Genomic DNA, 17,760 nt, shown 5'->3' with positions numbered 1-17,760 from the left:
CCTCCCCACCTGGCACTGATTGCATAAAGACACAGAGGGTGCTGGGCTGTGAGGGCGCTCAGGGGCTACCCACCCGCCCCATGCCACAGATGAGCAGCTGGGTGAGTGGTGTGGAGCGCCCAGACTGCAAGCAAGGTGATGATTCCAAACCTACTCCCACATGAATTCTGTTTGAAAAACGCACTTTTCACTTGTAGATATTCTAGGAGTTCACTCCCCTTTAAATGAATGATGCAATAAACGTGTTAGTCTAGATGCGTGCTGCTGGCAACACTTTCTGCAATGATGGGAATGGGCTGTATCTGTGTTGTCCAAGATGGAGGCCACCACTCCTGTGTGGCTGTCAAGCACTTCAAAGGAGGCTCGTGTGACTGAGGAACTGAATGCTTACATTTTTATTATTTTAATTAATTTAAATCTGAATAGACACCTGTGGCTGGTGCCTGCTGTACTGGACAGCAAAGGTCTAGATGCTGTAAAATTCTGTGATGGGACTGAAACCACCGCAGGAAGCTCTGACGTGGCAGGCTTGAGTGGGCTTCCCAGAACCCTTGAACAGTTCCCTAACCATTTTCTCCTTTTGCCAAGGCACAGAGCCCCACTGCAAACTCAATACGGCTCTAGTCACACATGCCTGCACTCCTGCCTTGTATTTATAGATGTGCTTGTGATTTGAAAAGCTACAAAGTCACACAAAGGAACTCACAATCATCCACTGTAGCCCTGACAAAGGGGCAGCAGGCTGCAAGTTGGAACAAGAGATAGTAACCATTTAGCAAAAGCATCATCCAGGCTCAGGTCACAAGGAAAGAATGAACACAGGGATTATTTAACCAGAGGTGTTAAGAACACAGATAAACTGGAAACCATGTTTGCTCTGGGCAAGGACAGAGGAGAGGTAGCAGCCTCACACATAAATGGGAAGGAGATTTGCAATTCACCTGCGAATGCCTGGAGTACAATCAGAATGCATTTGATGCTTTCAGCCTACTAGCTACAGTGGTAAAAAATGTATAGATTGACTAAAGTGCCTGCTTGCTAATCCTCGGCTGTTAGGGGGGCATTATCTTTCTGTGTTTTAGACTTAGTATGAGGCTTAACAGAATAGATGCCCGATGACTATGGTTGACTTCCTAACAGCTGATCCTTTGCTATCATGCTTTAACCTAGTCTATAATCTATGCCTCCTCTACTTAAAAAAATGATTTGCGAGTTTACCCCAAAATGTACAGATACAATGTAACTATGAATCCATTAAAATAAGAAAAAAAAAAAAAAAGACCTATATAACAAAGGCAAAGGAGGAAGAGAAAGTACTATATAAGAAATCTGGGCTGAAGAAAGTGAATACAATGAGCCTAATGTGCAGCTCTGAACTCCCTGGTAACCAAGGCAAAAAGGGAAACAAATGGGTTAAATGTATCCTATTGAAAAACAAAAGCAATCAACCAGTCTTTCAGGACAGACATTTTTTCTGGCCTTGAGCTATGAGGGAACTCTGTCACATGGAGGAGCGGGGTGGGTGGGTGGGGGAAGTAGGACATAAAAATTCAACAAAAATTTGTCAAAGAAAATTAGAGATATTCTAACATGTTTGTTTCTTTATACTACCTATTAATTGAAAACAAAACCCCTCAGAACCTGTTGTTCAGAGAAGGCTTTTAGAAGCAAGCATATTTCCAATGATTTGAAATCATGTGATGGTAAAACTTTATTAATCTAGAAAAATCAGAGTTAACATGTCCCTAGAGTCTGTACCTGTAGAATACGGAATGATTTAAACAGAGCTTTGCTCGTGAGCTGGAGAGGAGACTAATTCAAGAGACTAACATGTACTTAGTGAGTAGAAAGTCTTTGTTGTGGACAAAAAGAAGTACAAGCTGTAGACCCCAGGCACACAGACTGTCTTCCGGGTGAAAAGGTAGAGTCTGATTTATGTTCTTATCCTGGCAGAGGGCACCCTTGGGAGCTGGCTGCAGGCACCAGCTCTTGGTTCCTCTCAAATGGCAATCTGGACCTGAGCAAATTCTGCAACAGCCAAAAAGCAGATACCCAGAAATAAAACAACACAAGTTTCTTACTCTTGGTGTGGGCTTCGGTTCTGAGAAACTTCAGAATCGCTGTCTTGGGGGGCCAGAGAGCCCTTGTACGTGTAAAACACATCTTCCGTTTCCGTGATGTAGGTCATTTCATTTACAAGGTTATCTGCAGAAGAGTGGCGTGGCTTTCGAATTTCGTGCCGGAGCCGAGGACTTCGCCTGGGTGGGAAAAACGTTGAGTGCAAAGTGTTCAAAGCAAATTCCACTTAAAAATTTAATTAGACACCAGTGAACCTCGTGTCCTGACCTTTCTAAGGATGCCTTCCTTGGAGGAGGCTGACATTCAGAGCCGGTTAACTCATTACTACCCCGGCAGAAGGCACCAAGGGTGACACCAATCCCTAACGCTCTCAGTCAAGTGGTGGCTCCCAGAACAGTAGCCTCAGCTGTATAAACAGGCAGAATTAGATGGGTTTATGCCCTTTGGGAAGTGACGGGTATTGACTTAAGGGTAAGTTATTCTTCCAGGAGGACTCAAGCTCTCAAGACATAAATAAGCCGTAAGGACTGCTATTCAGAGATTTTTTCTGATTAATTTGAACAATGCAAACTAAAGGTTTAGAAGCCAAACTACATTTCTCAGCAAAATTCCAACCATATTGCAGCGACATCCCTTCACGTGAATTTCACTTGATCCAAGAGAAAATGTTTGCTTTTTAAGATATATCCCTTATTAAACTCGTTTATATGCATTAGATGGGCATATAAACACTGGCCTGTCCTCCAACAGCGGCAGTAGGCATGTGACCTCGGGCAAGGCACGTCACCTCTCTGGGCCTTGGCTGTACTTACCTGCTCCTGAGAATGAATCCAATGAGGCCGTGTTCTGAGGGCATCCAGTGTGGCACCTGGGCGTCAGCTCCTGCAGCAGGGGATCCCAGGCTGCCGAGCTTTCTAAGTTCTATTTTCCCTCACAGTTTTTTCATCTTCCCTTTCTTTGTTAGCCATATCTCCTTAGGACTGTCAGGGCCTCCATGATTTGCAATCCCCCTGGGCCTGGATAATCAATAATGCTGTGTCCAAAGCAGAAGTAAAAAGGCTCTTGTGACTCCTCAGGAGAGGACCTATAAATAACTACAAGAGCTCCAGGCCACGAGTGTGGCAACATCTAACCCCGCTGTTCCCCTGGATCCTGTCCTGGGCTCTCTGGGCCCCTGGCATTGCTGCCAATGAGATTTTCAGATAAATTAAGCTGCTGTATGATAGCATAAATTTACCTCTTTAGAATGAGGTATCTAAATGTTGGAAACCAGGAAGCAAATCTATTCAGTTATGTCATGATTTCTAACACTAAATACTGTCATTGTCCCTTCCCAGAGCATTAGGCTCCCAGTGAAGAGTCCTTCCCTAGCAGGCCCAGCACAGCATCTCCTCTGTCTGCCTGTCTCCCAGTTTCTCTTAGGCTTAGCAGATCCTGGCTCAGGTATTTACAGCCACACACTCTTACTCCAGTGTGGAGCTGGGGGCAATGTTTCCTTGCTAGGTTTCCCCTTCTGGCCGCTAGCCTTTTTGGAGGCATTCACAAAAATGGTGTGATGTCTTTGGGGACCATTATAATAAGATAATGATAATTCCACCTGACTCTTTTAAAAGCTTACTACGTACTTGTACATTATTATTTCATTTGCGGTAGTTTTTATAATCTTTTTAAGAGATGGGGAAACTGAGGCTACAGAGGTAAAGAGATTTGTTAATTAACAGAAGGGCCAAAACCTGAGTTTAGGTCTTTCGGCTACAAACCCAGTGCCCTGACCACCTATTTCCTTTTAAGCTGAGCTCATTCTTTTAAGTTGGCTGGCTACTTCCTGATGTGCATTTGCTTCTGCTGCTGAAGGTCATACATCCTTACATCATTTACATCACGTACCTGCATTAGTTTTCCCCAACGTTTATTTTGTGGGATATTAATGGACAACATGAATTAAGTAAAGTCAACCATACTTCTTTATCACAGGACGTCTCAGAGTGTTTAATATGCTAATGTGTGCTGTGATTCCAAAGGAGGCCTTTCAGCAGGCTAGAGTTTCCCAAATTATTTAGATCTAATAAGTTTTTTAAAAAGAGCATCTCAGCATTACGCACGATGGAAAACATTTAGCTACACTTGTGTACTTCATGAAAACAGTTATTTCTGCCAAGAGCCTAAAATGCAAATGTAAACTCTGATTGTAGGTCATCTATCTTTAGGACTTTATAAGTTGAGTTTTTATTTTTAAAAGAGATAAAGTGTCTACTGTTGGGTAGTACAAAAAAAAAGGAGGACATACCAGTTGGGAGTAATGGGAGGGGAACGAGAAGGCAGACTCTTGGTTTCTAAGTGCTCCACTGATAAGGATCTCCGCATGGCTGGGTTCCACACCATCCCGCCAATCACCTTTTTGCAATATTGGTTATTTACCGACCTGAAAAACCAGATGCAGGTTCACTTTCTACACTGACATGTTCAACAGGAAAGAAATTACTGCATGTGTGAAACAGTCTACACATGCTTCTTGTCTGACGATGGCAGGTTAACGCCAAGGTTATGGGGAGTAGAGGGAGACAGCTCAAAAGCGATTCCTGTCTGTCCTGGAATTTCCTTATGTGATTTCTTTTCTTCTGGTGAAAATTCTTTCTTGTCCTCACTACTCAAGCAACAAAGCTGTTTCCAGAATATAACCAAACCTAACCAGATTAGAAGGAATTCCAGGATCACACAGAAATACAGCTCAAGTGATTTCAAGGAATTCTTATTTTATTCACACTGGCCTAAGTAAAAATATTAACCACCTTTTCAGGTGCTCTTCATCATCCTAGCTGGCGGGAGCTGTCACCATAAATCACTGGTAACTCTTCAAGAGAGAAACTGAAAATGTGCTTAGAAAGTAGCTTCAAGCTGGGCACAGTGGTTCATGCCTGTAATCCCAGCATTTTGGGAGGCTGAGGGGGGTGGATCACTTGAGGTCAGGAGTTCAAGACCAGCCTGGCCAACATGGCAAAACCCTATCTCTACTAAAAATACAAAAATTAGTCAGGTGTAGAGGCGCATGCCTGTAATTCCAGCTACTTGGGAGGCTGAGGCACAAGAACCCCTTGAATCCCCGAGACCGAGGTTGCAGTGAGCAAAGATCTCACTACTGCACTCTAGTCTGGGAAACAGAGTAAGACTCTGTCTCAAAAAAAAAATAACAAAAAAGGAAATACAGTTTCAAGCTATGTTCTTTGAAATGTGCTACCCTGAAGGTTACTTTTGAATTTATTTATACCTAGAGAACTTAAATCTTAGCTATCTAGACCCCTTAGAGAATTAATTATTTGAGAGAATAAAGCATTCTGGCATCTCTAAATTTTAAACTAGGTTTTAATGTCTTATGAAAACATTCTACGTATTTCCTTGTGGCGTGACATCAACCAACCAACAAAACAAAACAGAACAAAGAACAAACAAAAGAACATAAACAATATGAAACACCCTGTAGCACATCATGTACTAATTCACATTAAGAAATGCTGTTGTCACCCTGACCAAACGCTCACAACAGCATCACTGGGAGACTCTTTCCTCTGAGGCAGGCCTACATCAGAAACCACACTGCCAGTGATGAAGAGCACAGGATCAAAACAAGGGGAGCAAGCTGCCCGACTCCAAGGTTTAATGTGTCATGGGTTATTAATAGGGACTCTGAAAAAAAAGTGTTCCATTGTCCTATAAGCTTGGAAAATAACCCAACAAATTTCTTTTTATGTGGAACCTTTCAGAAGGCCCGATAAGCAGATGTGTAGCTGTATCTCTAGGGGCTGGGCAAGTCATGTGACCCTTCCAAGCCTCAGTTTCCTCATCTGTAAAATGGAGGTAATGAGACTTGAAATTCACCAGTATGCTGAAGCTGGCACAGGTAGTTAAAGAACTGCTGACTTGTCCTCCCAACCCAAATGATCCCCTGTGGCAGATTAAAGATGACTGAAGTTCTTTGAGTCTTGCATCTGGGTTGGCTTGTGACTGCCTTCAGCAACAGAGTCACTGTGCCAGTGCCAGGTCTCACCCTTAAGAAGGCTGAATGGTTCTGCCTTTGGCTCCTGGAACCCTGAGTGTCCATGTAAGAAATTCAACTACCCTCCTGGAGCATCCAGATGGGGATGCTAAGGAGTCCAGGTGAGTCCAGCCTTCCAACCATTCCATCCAGACACCAGGAATGCAAGAAAAGTTATCTTGGATCCTCTGGCCACATTCACTGAGAAATCCCGATCTATACCACACAGAGCAGAAGAGGCATCTGGCCAAGCCCTTCTGGGATTCCTGACTCACAAAATCATGAGATATAATAGAATGGGTGTTGCTTTCAGTCACCAAAATAGGGGTATTTTCTTGTGCCACAATACAAGATCAGAACCCAGCCCTGCTGGCATTGGATGCATGCAGATGACAAAGCTTTACAGATGAAGAAATAGAAGCAATAAATTAAAGCTCAAGTGACAGAGGCAGGATTTGAACCCAGGAAGTTCACAATAGAGGGCATGCTTTCAATTGCCTCCCCATTCCTTCTCTCATCTGGCCTGAGGATCAGGTCCAATCTGAGTCAATGATATAATCCAGTAAGTTATTTTCATGGCTTGTTCAACAGTAGAACTTCTGAATGTATAAAAATACTAAACAGTATTATAAGAGCTAAAAACTTAATATATTCGCTCTTGGTTCATCAGAAGCTGAGAGAGAGCATTTAGCACCATAAATAGTATCACTGATAGTAACAAAAATTAGCTATTTATTCAGTCTACAGGTTCTCTAATGATTATCAATGTATTAGGAAAGTAACTGGAACAGTCTGATGCAGTTCCACATATCAGATAGATAATGGCTCAGACATGGGTCTCATTTTTAGTAATAGCCACATCAACAACAAATCACGAAAACAATTTTGAAAAACCAACAAATGATTTAGAAATTATGGCTGGGCACGGTGGCTCACGCTTGTTACTCCAGCACTTTGGGAGGCCGAGGCAGGCGAACCACCTGAGGTCAGGAGTTCAAGACCAGCCTGCCCAACGTGGTGAAACCCTATCTCTACCAAAAATGCAAAAATCATCTGGGCGTGGTGGTGGGCACCTGTAATTCCAGCTACTTGGGAGGCTGAGGTAGGAGAATTCCTTGAACCCAAGAGACAAGAGGTTGCAGTGAGCTGAGATCATGCCACTGCACTCCAACCTGGGCGACAGAGTGAGATTGTCTCAAAAAAAAAAAAAAAAAAGTAAGAATAGGCTGCGCACAGTGGCTCACGCCTGTAATCCCAGAACTTTGGGAGGCCAAGGTGGGTGGATCACCTGAGGTCAGGAGTTTGGGACCAGGCTGGCCAACATGGTGAAACCCTGTCTCTACTAAAAGTACAAAAATCAGCCAGGCATGGTGGTGTGCTCCTGTAATCCTAGCTACTCGGGAGGCTGAGGCAAAAGAATCGCTTGAACCCGGGAGGTGGAGGTTGCAGGGAGCCAAGATGGCACCACTGCACTCCAGCCTGGGTGACAGAGTAAGACTCCATTTCAAAAAAAAAAGAAAAAAGAAATTATAAGAATTGATAATTTATGCTATCTCTTATACTTAGAGGGTAGTCTTAGAGCAAAGCAAACAAAAATACAAACTGCATGGTTATTTCATTTAGAGAATAAATTTATCGTAATTAAAATTTTTAAATGTATATATGAATTATATATATAAATTTATATCCATTTCTTTTACTGTACTAGTCATTTTATTTAGAGACTAAATTTTAATCTAAATTAGAATTTAAAAATGTATGTATTATATATATTTATACATAAATATCTATAAATTTATATCCATTTCTTTTCCTGTACTAGTCATTAAATATTCTGAGTATCATTCCTGTGGATAATAGTACCTATCTCATAGGAGAGTTGTAAGAGTCAAATATAATTATGTGCTCAGCACAAAGTAAATGCCCAGTAATTATCAACTGTGATAACTACTGTTATTTTGTAATTATTATAGGCAATATATCCCAAAGTCACCTGACTCTGGAAATGTTTTTCTATTCCTTCATTCATTTTTATAGAGCATCTTATAGAATTAATGTTCTGTGGGAGAGGCTGGCGTGGTGGCATCAGGTTGGGATAGCCCAATATGCTGGCACCAGGAGACACAGAGAGCCACTGCTCCATTTCCTTTATTATGTCATATTGCAGGGTACAGCTGCCATCAGACTGCTTGGAAGCGCTGAGTTCAGCAGAGTTGAGGGGAGAGAAACAAACGCTGGGAACACGAGATGCCCCTCAGACTCTGCTGACCCCAGGAGACTTTTAGTCATGGTTCAGAGATCCAATGCCTGGGGCCCCTGGGCTATAGGTTTCCTCCTCTGCCCAGTAATGTCCTCTATTCACTGGTGAACAGGATGCATTTACATCTCAGCCTAGTGTGGATACAGTCTTTACAGCACACTCACTTTTTGGTGTTCCGAGAGCCCATAGTCCAGTACTGAGACAGAACATTCTTTTCCTGAGGTAGTAGCTTCTTTGCCTGAAAGAACGTATGGTGCTCAACACAGGATTTCCACAAGTTTTTGCAAGATCGGTAATTCAGCATGTTGAAGGCCACAATATGTTCCCTGGATTCAGCCTGGGAGGAAAAACAGTCAAGATTTCACCCACACAGACACAGGAGCAGGGACTTGCAAGCATTTAACCCACATTGGTGAAATGAGGTAAGATGCAACAGACAGCAGAAAACTGGTTTCAAAATGCCTTGGCCACAAACCAGTGTTACCGGAATATTCAAGAGCATGATTTGTTAACCGTCTTTATGAACATGGTAATAGAGATGACCAGGATCTATTCTTTATCATCATCTGTGCTCCTCCATGAATGCTTTTATTTCAAATCTGTTTACATTTCCAGGCTGGATGTATTTGGAGCAACCAGATAAAAATCGTCTGATACACTCCTTTTAAATTTTAGCTCTGGGAACATCTCTCTCCTGAAGGAATACTCTTTCATCTATCAGACAACAGCAAGTTTATAACATTTTGGGTTCTTCTCTATTTGCTTTCCACAAAGCACAGAGTTGAATCCAGTGCTCATATATAATAATCATTTTAATCATTTGCTTTGCCTGCATTCTGCATGAGTTTAGGTTTTCAGTTTTCATGTTCAATTGCCATCTTATGCATTTTTGTGCCACCCTGAATCTTGCACTGGGGGGGCCAGGAGACCCAGATTCCAGTCCTAGTTGCTCTGAGCTTTTGTGTCCTCGTTCCTAAGAGTTCACTGCTCTGTGAGGCCGTTTTAAGCACATATTACCTTTGAAAAATTGGGAAACGGACACAGTGACAGTAAGTGAAAATCATGCAGCATAAAAAGATGGAGTGTAGTGCTGTGGAAAGAGCAGGTGTCTCGGATTCATAATGATCTGGTTCAAATTCCAGCTCCCCCGACTCACTAGCTGTGGGAGCCTCAGTTTCCTCACCTCTAAGTTCTACATCTCTGTATGGACGAGCAAATGGACAGTGCCACAGACTTTGCTTATGAGATATGCACACCTACCAAGCCATCGTGCAGTTTCAACACATCATGGGAGGGAACTGACCTTGCTGACCTTCACTGCTACTTTGCGGTGGGCTCTCTGCCAGGTGCTTTGACCAATGCTCTTTTATTAAATGTTCACAATTCCCTAAGAAGTGGGCATTACAGCATTTCTGGAAACAAGGTAACTTGGGCTAGGGAACGTTAAGTAACCTGTCTGGCTGGTAAGTGGAAAAGCCAGAATCTGAAACCAGTGTCTCTGACTCCAAAACAAGCTAAGCAGAATTATACAGACAATCACTGGGTCCTGTAGACTCTGGCCCTACAATGGCATGCTCTTTCTTCCCTGTTATATACATGGCAAACTGCCTTCAATCCTTAAAGAACTAAAAGCAGAAGTGACTTAAAAACATAAGAAATGGGGCAAAGTGGTGCATGTTTCTAGTCCCAGCTACTTGGGAGGCTGAGGCAGGAGGATCCTCTGAGCCCAGTTTGGGCAACATAGCGAGACCCTGCCTCTAACCACACACATACATACGCATGAAACAAAGCAAGCACGGACATAACTACTCACCTGTTTCTGTCGCTGATGTATAAAGAACTTTTTCCTTTTGAAAGAAATTTTGAGAATGTTCACCCTTCAAAAAATAAAACAAAACACAAACAAAGCACATCAGGGATCGGCCAGGTTGAAGCTGATGCCTCTCAATGCATGTCCTTTATTCCATGATCCCAATGAGTGGGGGCTCTTGGCTGCCTAGAGTTTACTTCTCTGTAGAAACGATGGCAGCCCCATTGCCGCAGGCTAACACCAAGTAGCTGACTGAAGCTGAGCACTGCATAAGGGCCACTGGATTATGATGTAGCTTTTAAATAACAAGAAACATGGACCATGCGCTCTCTTTGCTATAAGCTGCTTTTGTGGCATTGCAGCTCTGCGTGAGCTGGTATATACATGGGGAAGACAGCTGAGAGCAGCATGGAGCAGCTGAAAGAGGACAGACCTGGTCCGAACCCCAGCTCTATTACTTAACAGCCACGTGTCAAGTAGCCTACTTAACATTTGCAAGATAACAGAATTTAGTCACCATTAACTGAACGTTTTTTATATACTAAGCTGCTACTAAGAGCTTTATAAACATCCCCTCACTGAAGCCCTGCAACAATCCTGAAAAGTACATATTGTTATACCCAGTTTTCAGATGAGGAAACTGAGGCTCAGAGACATCACCAAAGTGCTCAAGATCACTCAACTAGAAATTCCTGGAGCCAGGACCTGCATCCAGGTCTCAGCTGACTCTGAAGCCTATGCTCCTAAGCTCTCCACTGTGAAGTCTTCCCAACAGTGGTGAAAACTCTGCCCTTCTCAGAGAGCGGCCTTGTGAGGATTCAAGCAGAGTAGGAATGTCAAGTCCCTACCTTGACACACAGTAGGCCTGCAATGCTTGTTCCTTTAATTAAAAACATAACTTTTAAAATAAATTTACAGTTGACCCTTGATCAACAAAGGTTTGAACTATGTGGGGTCTACTATCTGGGGGACTCTTTTTAACCAAACATGGACAGAAAATGCAGTATTTGCAGGTTGCGAAACCCACATATACAAAGGGCTGGCTTTTCATATACACGAGTTCTGCGGAGCCAAGTGTGTGACAAGTCTGTGCAGATTTTGGTAACTACAAGTGGTCTTGGAACCCCAAGTACACCAAAGGTTGACTATCATTCATTTATGCAAAACTTCTGCAATCCATACAAAGGGTGTGTATTTCCCTGCTGGAATCTTCACTTCTGAAATACTTTTAGGGAAATGAAGGAATTTTACTATTTTCTAGGATCATATAAAGACCTTGGTAGAGCATTCTAGAATGGAAAGGCTGTGTCGGTAAAAAGAAAGTTGAACTATTCATGGGACATTCCCCCAGAAGGATCAGCAACATACTTCTATTACATATGAAATATTACCTAATACACATATATTTTCAACAATCTGTTGGTAGATGTAACTGTGAAGTAAATTTTTTTGGGTGACTGCAGGTTAATAGTCTAAGGATGAGAAGGGTGTTTGGGCTCACCCCTTTTAGAGATACTCTTTCTAGTGTGTGTTACTGCTCTGCCATCTCCCTGAAGTCTGGGGAGTCTCCTCATGACTCTTCTGTGCCAATTGGCAGATGCAAAAATTCCTGTTCTGCAGAACGAGTCAGAAGAACCAACTCCCTTTTGAGTTCTCACATTGCTTTTTTGGCCCATGGGAATCTGTGGACCTCTTACTCCCCGCAACCCTGGCTTCATATACAGGGGTAGGAGGGCCTGGCAGGCCTCCTATGGTTCCTAGGGCTCCAGTTCAGCATCCCTTTCCCATGCTGACCCCAATTTCCCAACCTGACAGCTCTCTCCCTGAGCTGTCAAATCTGATTATGTACAGACATGAACTCTGTCGTTTCCAGGCTTGGGGCCTCAGGGGGGCTCCCTACTGCCCTTCACTCATTCATAAGAAAACACACACACACACACACACACACACACACACACACACACACACACACAGAGAGCCTAGGATGTACAAAGTCCTATGGCAGGCCCTGGGGACAGAGGGAAGAAGACATGGAGCCACTGCCATCCAGAGGCTTATAATCCAGTGAGGGAGACAGGTACCACATAAAGAATGATGCATAGAAGTAAATCACTGTAACTATGAGCACTGCAAGCATTGCATGCAGGAATGCCTAGAGTCTCATAAGAGCACTAAGAACTGAGCCTATAGACTCCTATGGCCTGTGAAGCCCTCCATGACCTGGCCCCTCTCCTGCCGCTCCCCAGGCCCATGGCCAGCTCCAGCCTGGCCTGCCCCAGCTACTCCTGACTCACTAGCTGGGTTCTCTCTCGTCTCTGGACCTATATACCCTGCCCCTTCTTCTCTAGAATTTTCCTTGGGCCAAAGCTCAGCTGGTATTCGGATCCTGGTGAGTGCTCTTCCCTGCATGCTCAGGGCCCTTCTTATGTCCTGCCCCTCTTGGGCATTTGCCCATGCACCTCCCTTGTCACCCTGGGGTCACCATCTGGTGCTGGCCTCCCTGCTGGCTTCTGAGGTTTGCACTGGAGGCAGGGGCCAGGCCTTGACAGGAGATGGCTTGATGCTGAAGGGTGAGGGAGCCTTCAGCAGATCTGTGGGTGAGCCCAGGGGTTGGAGAGTCCCTGCAAGCTCTGCCAAAAAGGTTTCTGTTCACAAACCTGCTTCTCCTGACCAAGTCTCCCACTTCTCTCTCCTGCAGTGACCTTGTGGGACCCACATCTTCTCCACAATGTGAGGGTCCAGCCCTTGTCTGTGGGCCCTTAGGAGGTTTGGCCACAGTTAAGCTGTACCCAGGGGGCTTTAGGCCCATGGCACCTGGAGGAAGCCCCCAGCATTGGAGGGGCTGGGTGCAGAAAAATGAGCCCTGTGCCCACTGTGTCCTCTACTTAGCCTGATCTTAGTCCTGAGTGGGCCAGAGAGCTGCCTGGGCACACCCCAGCCCACCAAGCAGACTGGAGTTTCTTGCTTCCTCTGAGGGGCTTCTAACAGACAGGAGGTGCATGACAGATGGAGAGAAGACCCTGCTATCTGTTACACTGATTTTTGTGTCAAATTGAACAGGGCTGTCATACTTTTTGGTTTTGGAAAATAGATATATTGAAACTTAACTGAACAGCATCTACAAGTATGTATCCTACTTAAGCATTTTCCTACAAATACCATTTTTAGTGTTGAAACAAAAGTCCAGGCTCTGGAGCTGGACTCTGATGTGAATTTCAATTACTCTGATTATTAGCTGTGTGACTCTGGACAGGTTCTTACTTAATTTCTTTGTACCTCTGTTTCCTCCTCTGTGAAAATGGGGATAATAACCTACATAGGCCTATTTCCAGTTTAAAGGAGATAAATCAAAGAAAATACACAGTAACAGGACTTGGACACAGTAAGCATGCAATAAGAATTACTGCTATTAATAATTTTGTTATATATTATATAATTATATATTTATGTGTAATATATATTATTCTGTTATATATAATAGATTATATAACAACAGAGTACTATATTATTAACTCATTAATATTCTATATATTATTATATAAAACTCCATAATTTTACTTAAGTTACTTACAGGTTTTTTTCCTGTTATAAATAATGCTGTGATGAATATCTTTGTGTTTCAGGTAATGAAATTCTATGTTCCCAAGCTGGGGAGCAGATTTAGACGTCAAAGGTCAAACTCTGTGTGGCACATACCTGGCACCAAATCTTCTCTTATCCCCATTTCCTAACTTCCTTCCTTGCTGCCACTGTTTTGCCAAAACTCCATGTTTCTTCCCTGTTTGTCCTTTTCCATCTGCATCTCCTGCCATCTGCGGTACTCACTCTCCTCTACCTTCCTGGTGATGCGTGCTATGCCCATTCCTTGCACCGTCATGCTATCATTATGTAGATGGTATTATTTTGGTGGTGTTTCCCCTAAGAAAGCTCCCTGTTGCCTGGCACATTAAACTCAAACTTCTCTCCAAAATTCAGTTCCACTACGAGTAATGAGGGACAGGCTGGCCTACAGGTCTCTTCCTACCAGGCCTGTGAGCTGAGAGGACAAGCACTCAGTTGTACAAGTCTTTGGGTTCCTTTAGAGTTTAGAACAGAGCTGGACACTTGGTAAAGGTCCAATTAATAACCGAGGAACAGAACTGAAACTATGGTTCCTGCCCAGAGAAAGCTCTTCTCTGAATTCTGACCAATGCACTACCCGGGAAAAATTCCTTAATGCCAAGGCCTGCCTGTGCCATTTTATCCACCAGGTTTCCAGAGTATCCCAAACCACAGGGTGAGTTGGGGGAGGTGAATGCTAATGAAAACCAAATTCAAATTTTCCTAAGTACTAAATCTGGATCAAATTTAGAGGTGAGAGGTTAAAACTCGGGCGGGGAGGGGGGAATCGCTATCCTTTCTTTAGAAATAAACGTTTAGAACGGGAGGTAACATTACTTTTGTTCGGCATATTTTTAAAGCATGATTCAGAAAATAATGAGAACTGTTTGCACTTACCAAGGATAGAAACTTGTGCAAATGTATTTTCGGTACACAGCAATGCCCGCGGAAGCAATTCCAATCATTAGGTCTAAATTGTGCAGATCCTGTAAAAAGGAAGATCTCAGATCCACAGAGTGTTACAGTCATGCTTCTGCCCTCTGGTGACTTTAAAGCACCCACGCTGTTATAAATAGTAATACGTTTAGGCTCCAAACGGGAAAATGCTCTGAAAACAGGCAAAAAGCCCCACTTAACAGATACTTAAGATCCAAGTACTAAGTACCAAATTCTTCTAAAATGAACACAGCCCGTCAAGCAACATGTGGGTGCCACTGGCCTAGAAAGTTACCAAATAAGCCCACTCATTCCATGGAATCATTTATATGAACACTCAAGCTTTAAATTTTCAACAATCAGCACTAAATCAGAAAGGCCTCGCCCCTTTGCAAAGCTTTTTACAAATCTCAATTTCCATTACTGTAAAGGCTTTAGCTGTTACGAAATGATGATGAAAATGTATAAGTTTAGAACTGCTGATTCTAAATTTACTTAAGAAATAAATGCTGGCTGGGTGAGGTGGCTCACGCCTATAATCCCAGTACTTTATGAGGCCAAGGAGGGTGGATCCCTTGAGCCCAGGAGTTTGAGGCCAACCTGGGCAACACGGCGAAACCCTGTCTCTACAAAACAACACAAAAAATTAGCTGGGTGTGGTAGCACATGCCTGTAGTCCCAGCTACTCAGGAGGCTAAGGTGGGAGGACTGCTTGAGCCTGCAAAGCTGAGGCTGCAGTGAGCCATGATTGTGCCACCATGCTCCAGCCTAGGCAGCAGAGGGAGACCCTGTTTAAGAAAAAAAAAATGTTGCTTCTAAATCCAATGTATCCAACATTTATACAAGCCTAAGTGCTGGACATTGCTGTGGACAGTGAGGATACAGAAGACACAGCCACTACAAGCTGTTTTAAATCTGTTTGAGAACAAGGTGAGTACAAATAAAATTTAAAAACAAAATAGTTCCTCTTCTTGAGTCATTTACTTTCTTGTTTTCCCAATCAGATATTTGGTTTTTGTTTGTTTGGCTTTTCTCTGAGAGACAGTGTCTCGCTTTGATGCCCAGGCTAGAGTGCAGTGGTGCAAACATGGCTCACTGCAGCCTCAACCTCCTGGGCTCAAGTGATCCTCCAGCCTCAGCTTCCCAAGTAGCTGGGACTACAGGCATGTGCCACCACGCCAATTTTTTATTTTTTGTAGAGATGGGGTCACACTATGCTGCCTAGGCTGGTCTTGAACTCCTGGGCTTAAGGATCCTCCTGCCTCAGCCTCCCAAAATGCTGGGATTAAAGGCATGAGCCACTGTGCCTGGCCCAGATACTAGTAATTATAAAGAAAGGGCACAGTTTGAGTCAGTTACAACTGAGTGTGAACCTTCAGTCTGGCACCTATTAGCTGTATTATTTTGGGCTCCTGAGACTCAGTTTTTCTTCTTGTACAATAAAGATGATAGAACCCACCTCGAAGGGTTTTTATCTGGCCAAAATGAGAGAAGATAAAAGCCTAGAAGGGGGCTTGGCATGTGGAGCTTCTAGAAGAGAATTCGGCACGTGGAAGGCGTAAGAAACGTCCATTCCCCTTTGCCGTGGGACAGATCATTTGTGAACCGCAGTGTGAACATGGAGTTAGAGAAACTGGACAAACGAAACAGTGCTGATATGGTGGAAAGTCCAGAGAGTACTCACTTCCAGTACCCAACAGAAATCACACGCTTACAACAAAACCAAATTTGACTGATGAAGGATAGAATTGCATTTAAATGTGATACTTGAGATCACAACAGAGGGAGTATGAAGCAGGTGTGACAGAACACATTAGCAAAGGAAATCAAAACTGAGTGAACAAGAAAATAAATGAATGGTTTGGATGGGCCAAAGACCAGGTCTCAAATCTCCTAATCCTGTGGTCTTTCAGCATGCATTTCAACACCTGCAGCACAGTTACTGTCCACTCAACTCCCAGGCCCAACCCCACATTTCCCAGCTCCCCTTGCAGAGGGCAGAGCCCGGTGACTAGTTCTGGCCACTGTGCTCTGAGCAGGAGGAATGTATGTCTCTTTCGGGCTGAAGCATTTAAGAGCTGGTGTGTAACCCTGCAGCTTCCTGTTCCCTTGTGACAAACATGGAGGCCACATGGGAAGACAGCCATGACATGGAAGCAGCCTCGACTGCTGAGTTATTGCAATGGATGGGGTCAGGGGCTGCCCTGGAAGACTCCTGGACTCAATGCAAGCTTTGAATTACTGAAAGATAAACCTTGTGATACGAAGCTATGGAGATTTAGGCGTTTTTAGTTCATGTAGAATAGCCTAGCATGACCAAACCCCCTCTGATACCTTGGGGGTCTTAGCCACGCAGGTATCATCTGGCCTCATAGCCCTTGAGGGTCATTTCACTGACAGTTCTTGGGGTGGGAGAGCACAGCTCAACTCAGGCAGATATAAAGTCCTACTTCATCAACAACTAAAGTTCTCTGAAACAGTCTATCTAAGATAAAATATTATTTGCAAATGGAATAAAAATGAATGGTCAAGTCCCAAAGCTGATATTTTGTAAGATCATTTTCCTTCCTTATTTCCTATATCACAACTTGCTTACCTCACAGGACTGTAAAGGGACCGAAGTGAAACAAAAATAAAGTGTTTCTATAAACTATGAAAATACATAGATTTAAAATGTGATCATTTACTCAATCTCTATGAGCCTCAGTTTTCTCATCTATAAAACGGGGATAACTAGAATGTTGATTTCACAAGGCTTCTATGATCCCGTATGAGAGACCTTATGGTCTCATATGAAAGCATCTAGATAAAGGTTAGTATTTAGTAGGTGCTCAATTAATATTTGCTTCCTTTTGGATATGATATGGGCCAATCAGGTAGAAAACGTATGTCACTGCTGAAAGGTCAGATGCTAATTAGACAGTGAGAGGTCATGTGCTGAAGCTACAACTTGTGTGCTGTGTGACCTCGGTTAAGTCCCTGAGTATCAGTTTCTCCATCTGTAAAATGGCGTTAATGATAATACACGGAACTCATGGTATTACT

At 43.4% G+C, this 17,760-nt stretch overlaps 1 protein-coding gene across 2 annotated transcripts in view; it reads right to left on the bottom strand.

Annotated features, from left to right (window-relative positions):
- PTPN3 (protein tyrosine phosphatase non-receptor type 3) overlaps nt 1–17,760 on the bottom strand; it is an 85,866-nt gene that overhangs the window by 40,756 nt on the left and 27,350 nt on the right. Inside the window, exons 9-13 of one of the 2 annotated variants that reach the window (XM_023202136.1) lie at nt 14,677–14,765; nt 10,183–10,246; nt 8,534–8,706; nt 4,367–4,501; nt 2,082–2,258 (exon numbers count right to left, since the gene is read on the bottom strand). In XM_023202136.1, coding sequence (XP_023057904.1) covers nt 2,082–2,258; nt 4,367–4,501; nt 8,534–8,706; nt 10,183–10,246; nt 14,677–14,765 — 638 coding nt within the window. The remainder of the gene's footprint in view (nt 1–2,081; nt 2,259–4,366; nt 4,502–8,533; nt 8,707–10,182; nt 10,247–14,676; nt 14,766–17,760) is intronic. The other variant, XM_023202146.1, reaches the window with a different exon arrangement.

This window comes from Piliocolobus tephrosceles, chromosome 14 (assembly GCF_002776525.5).
Source record: "Piliocolobus tephrosceles isolate RC106 chromosome 14, ASM277652v3, whole genome shotgun sequence".
Taxonomy (NCBI): Eukaryota; Metazoa; Chordata; class Mammalia; order Primates; family Cercopithecidae; genus Piliocolobus; species Piliocolobus tephrosceles.
Note: the sequence above shows the minus strand (reverse complement) of the source record. Positions and strands in the feature narration are given on the sequence as shown.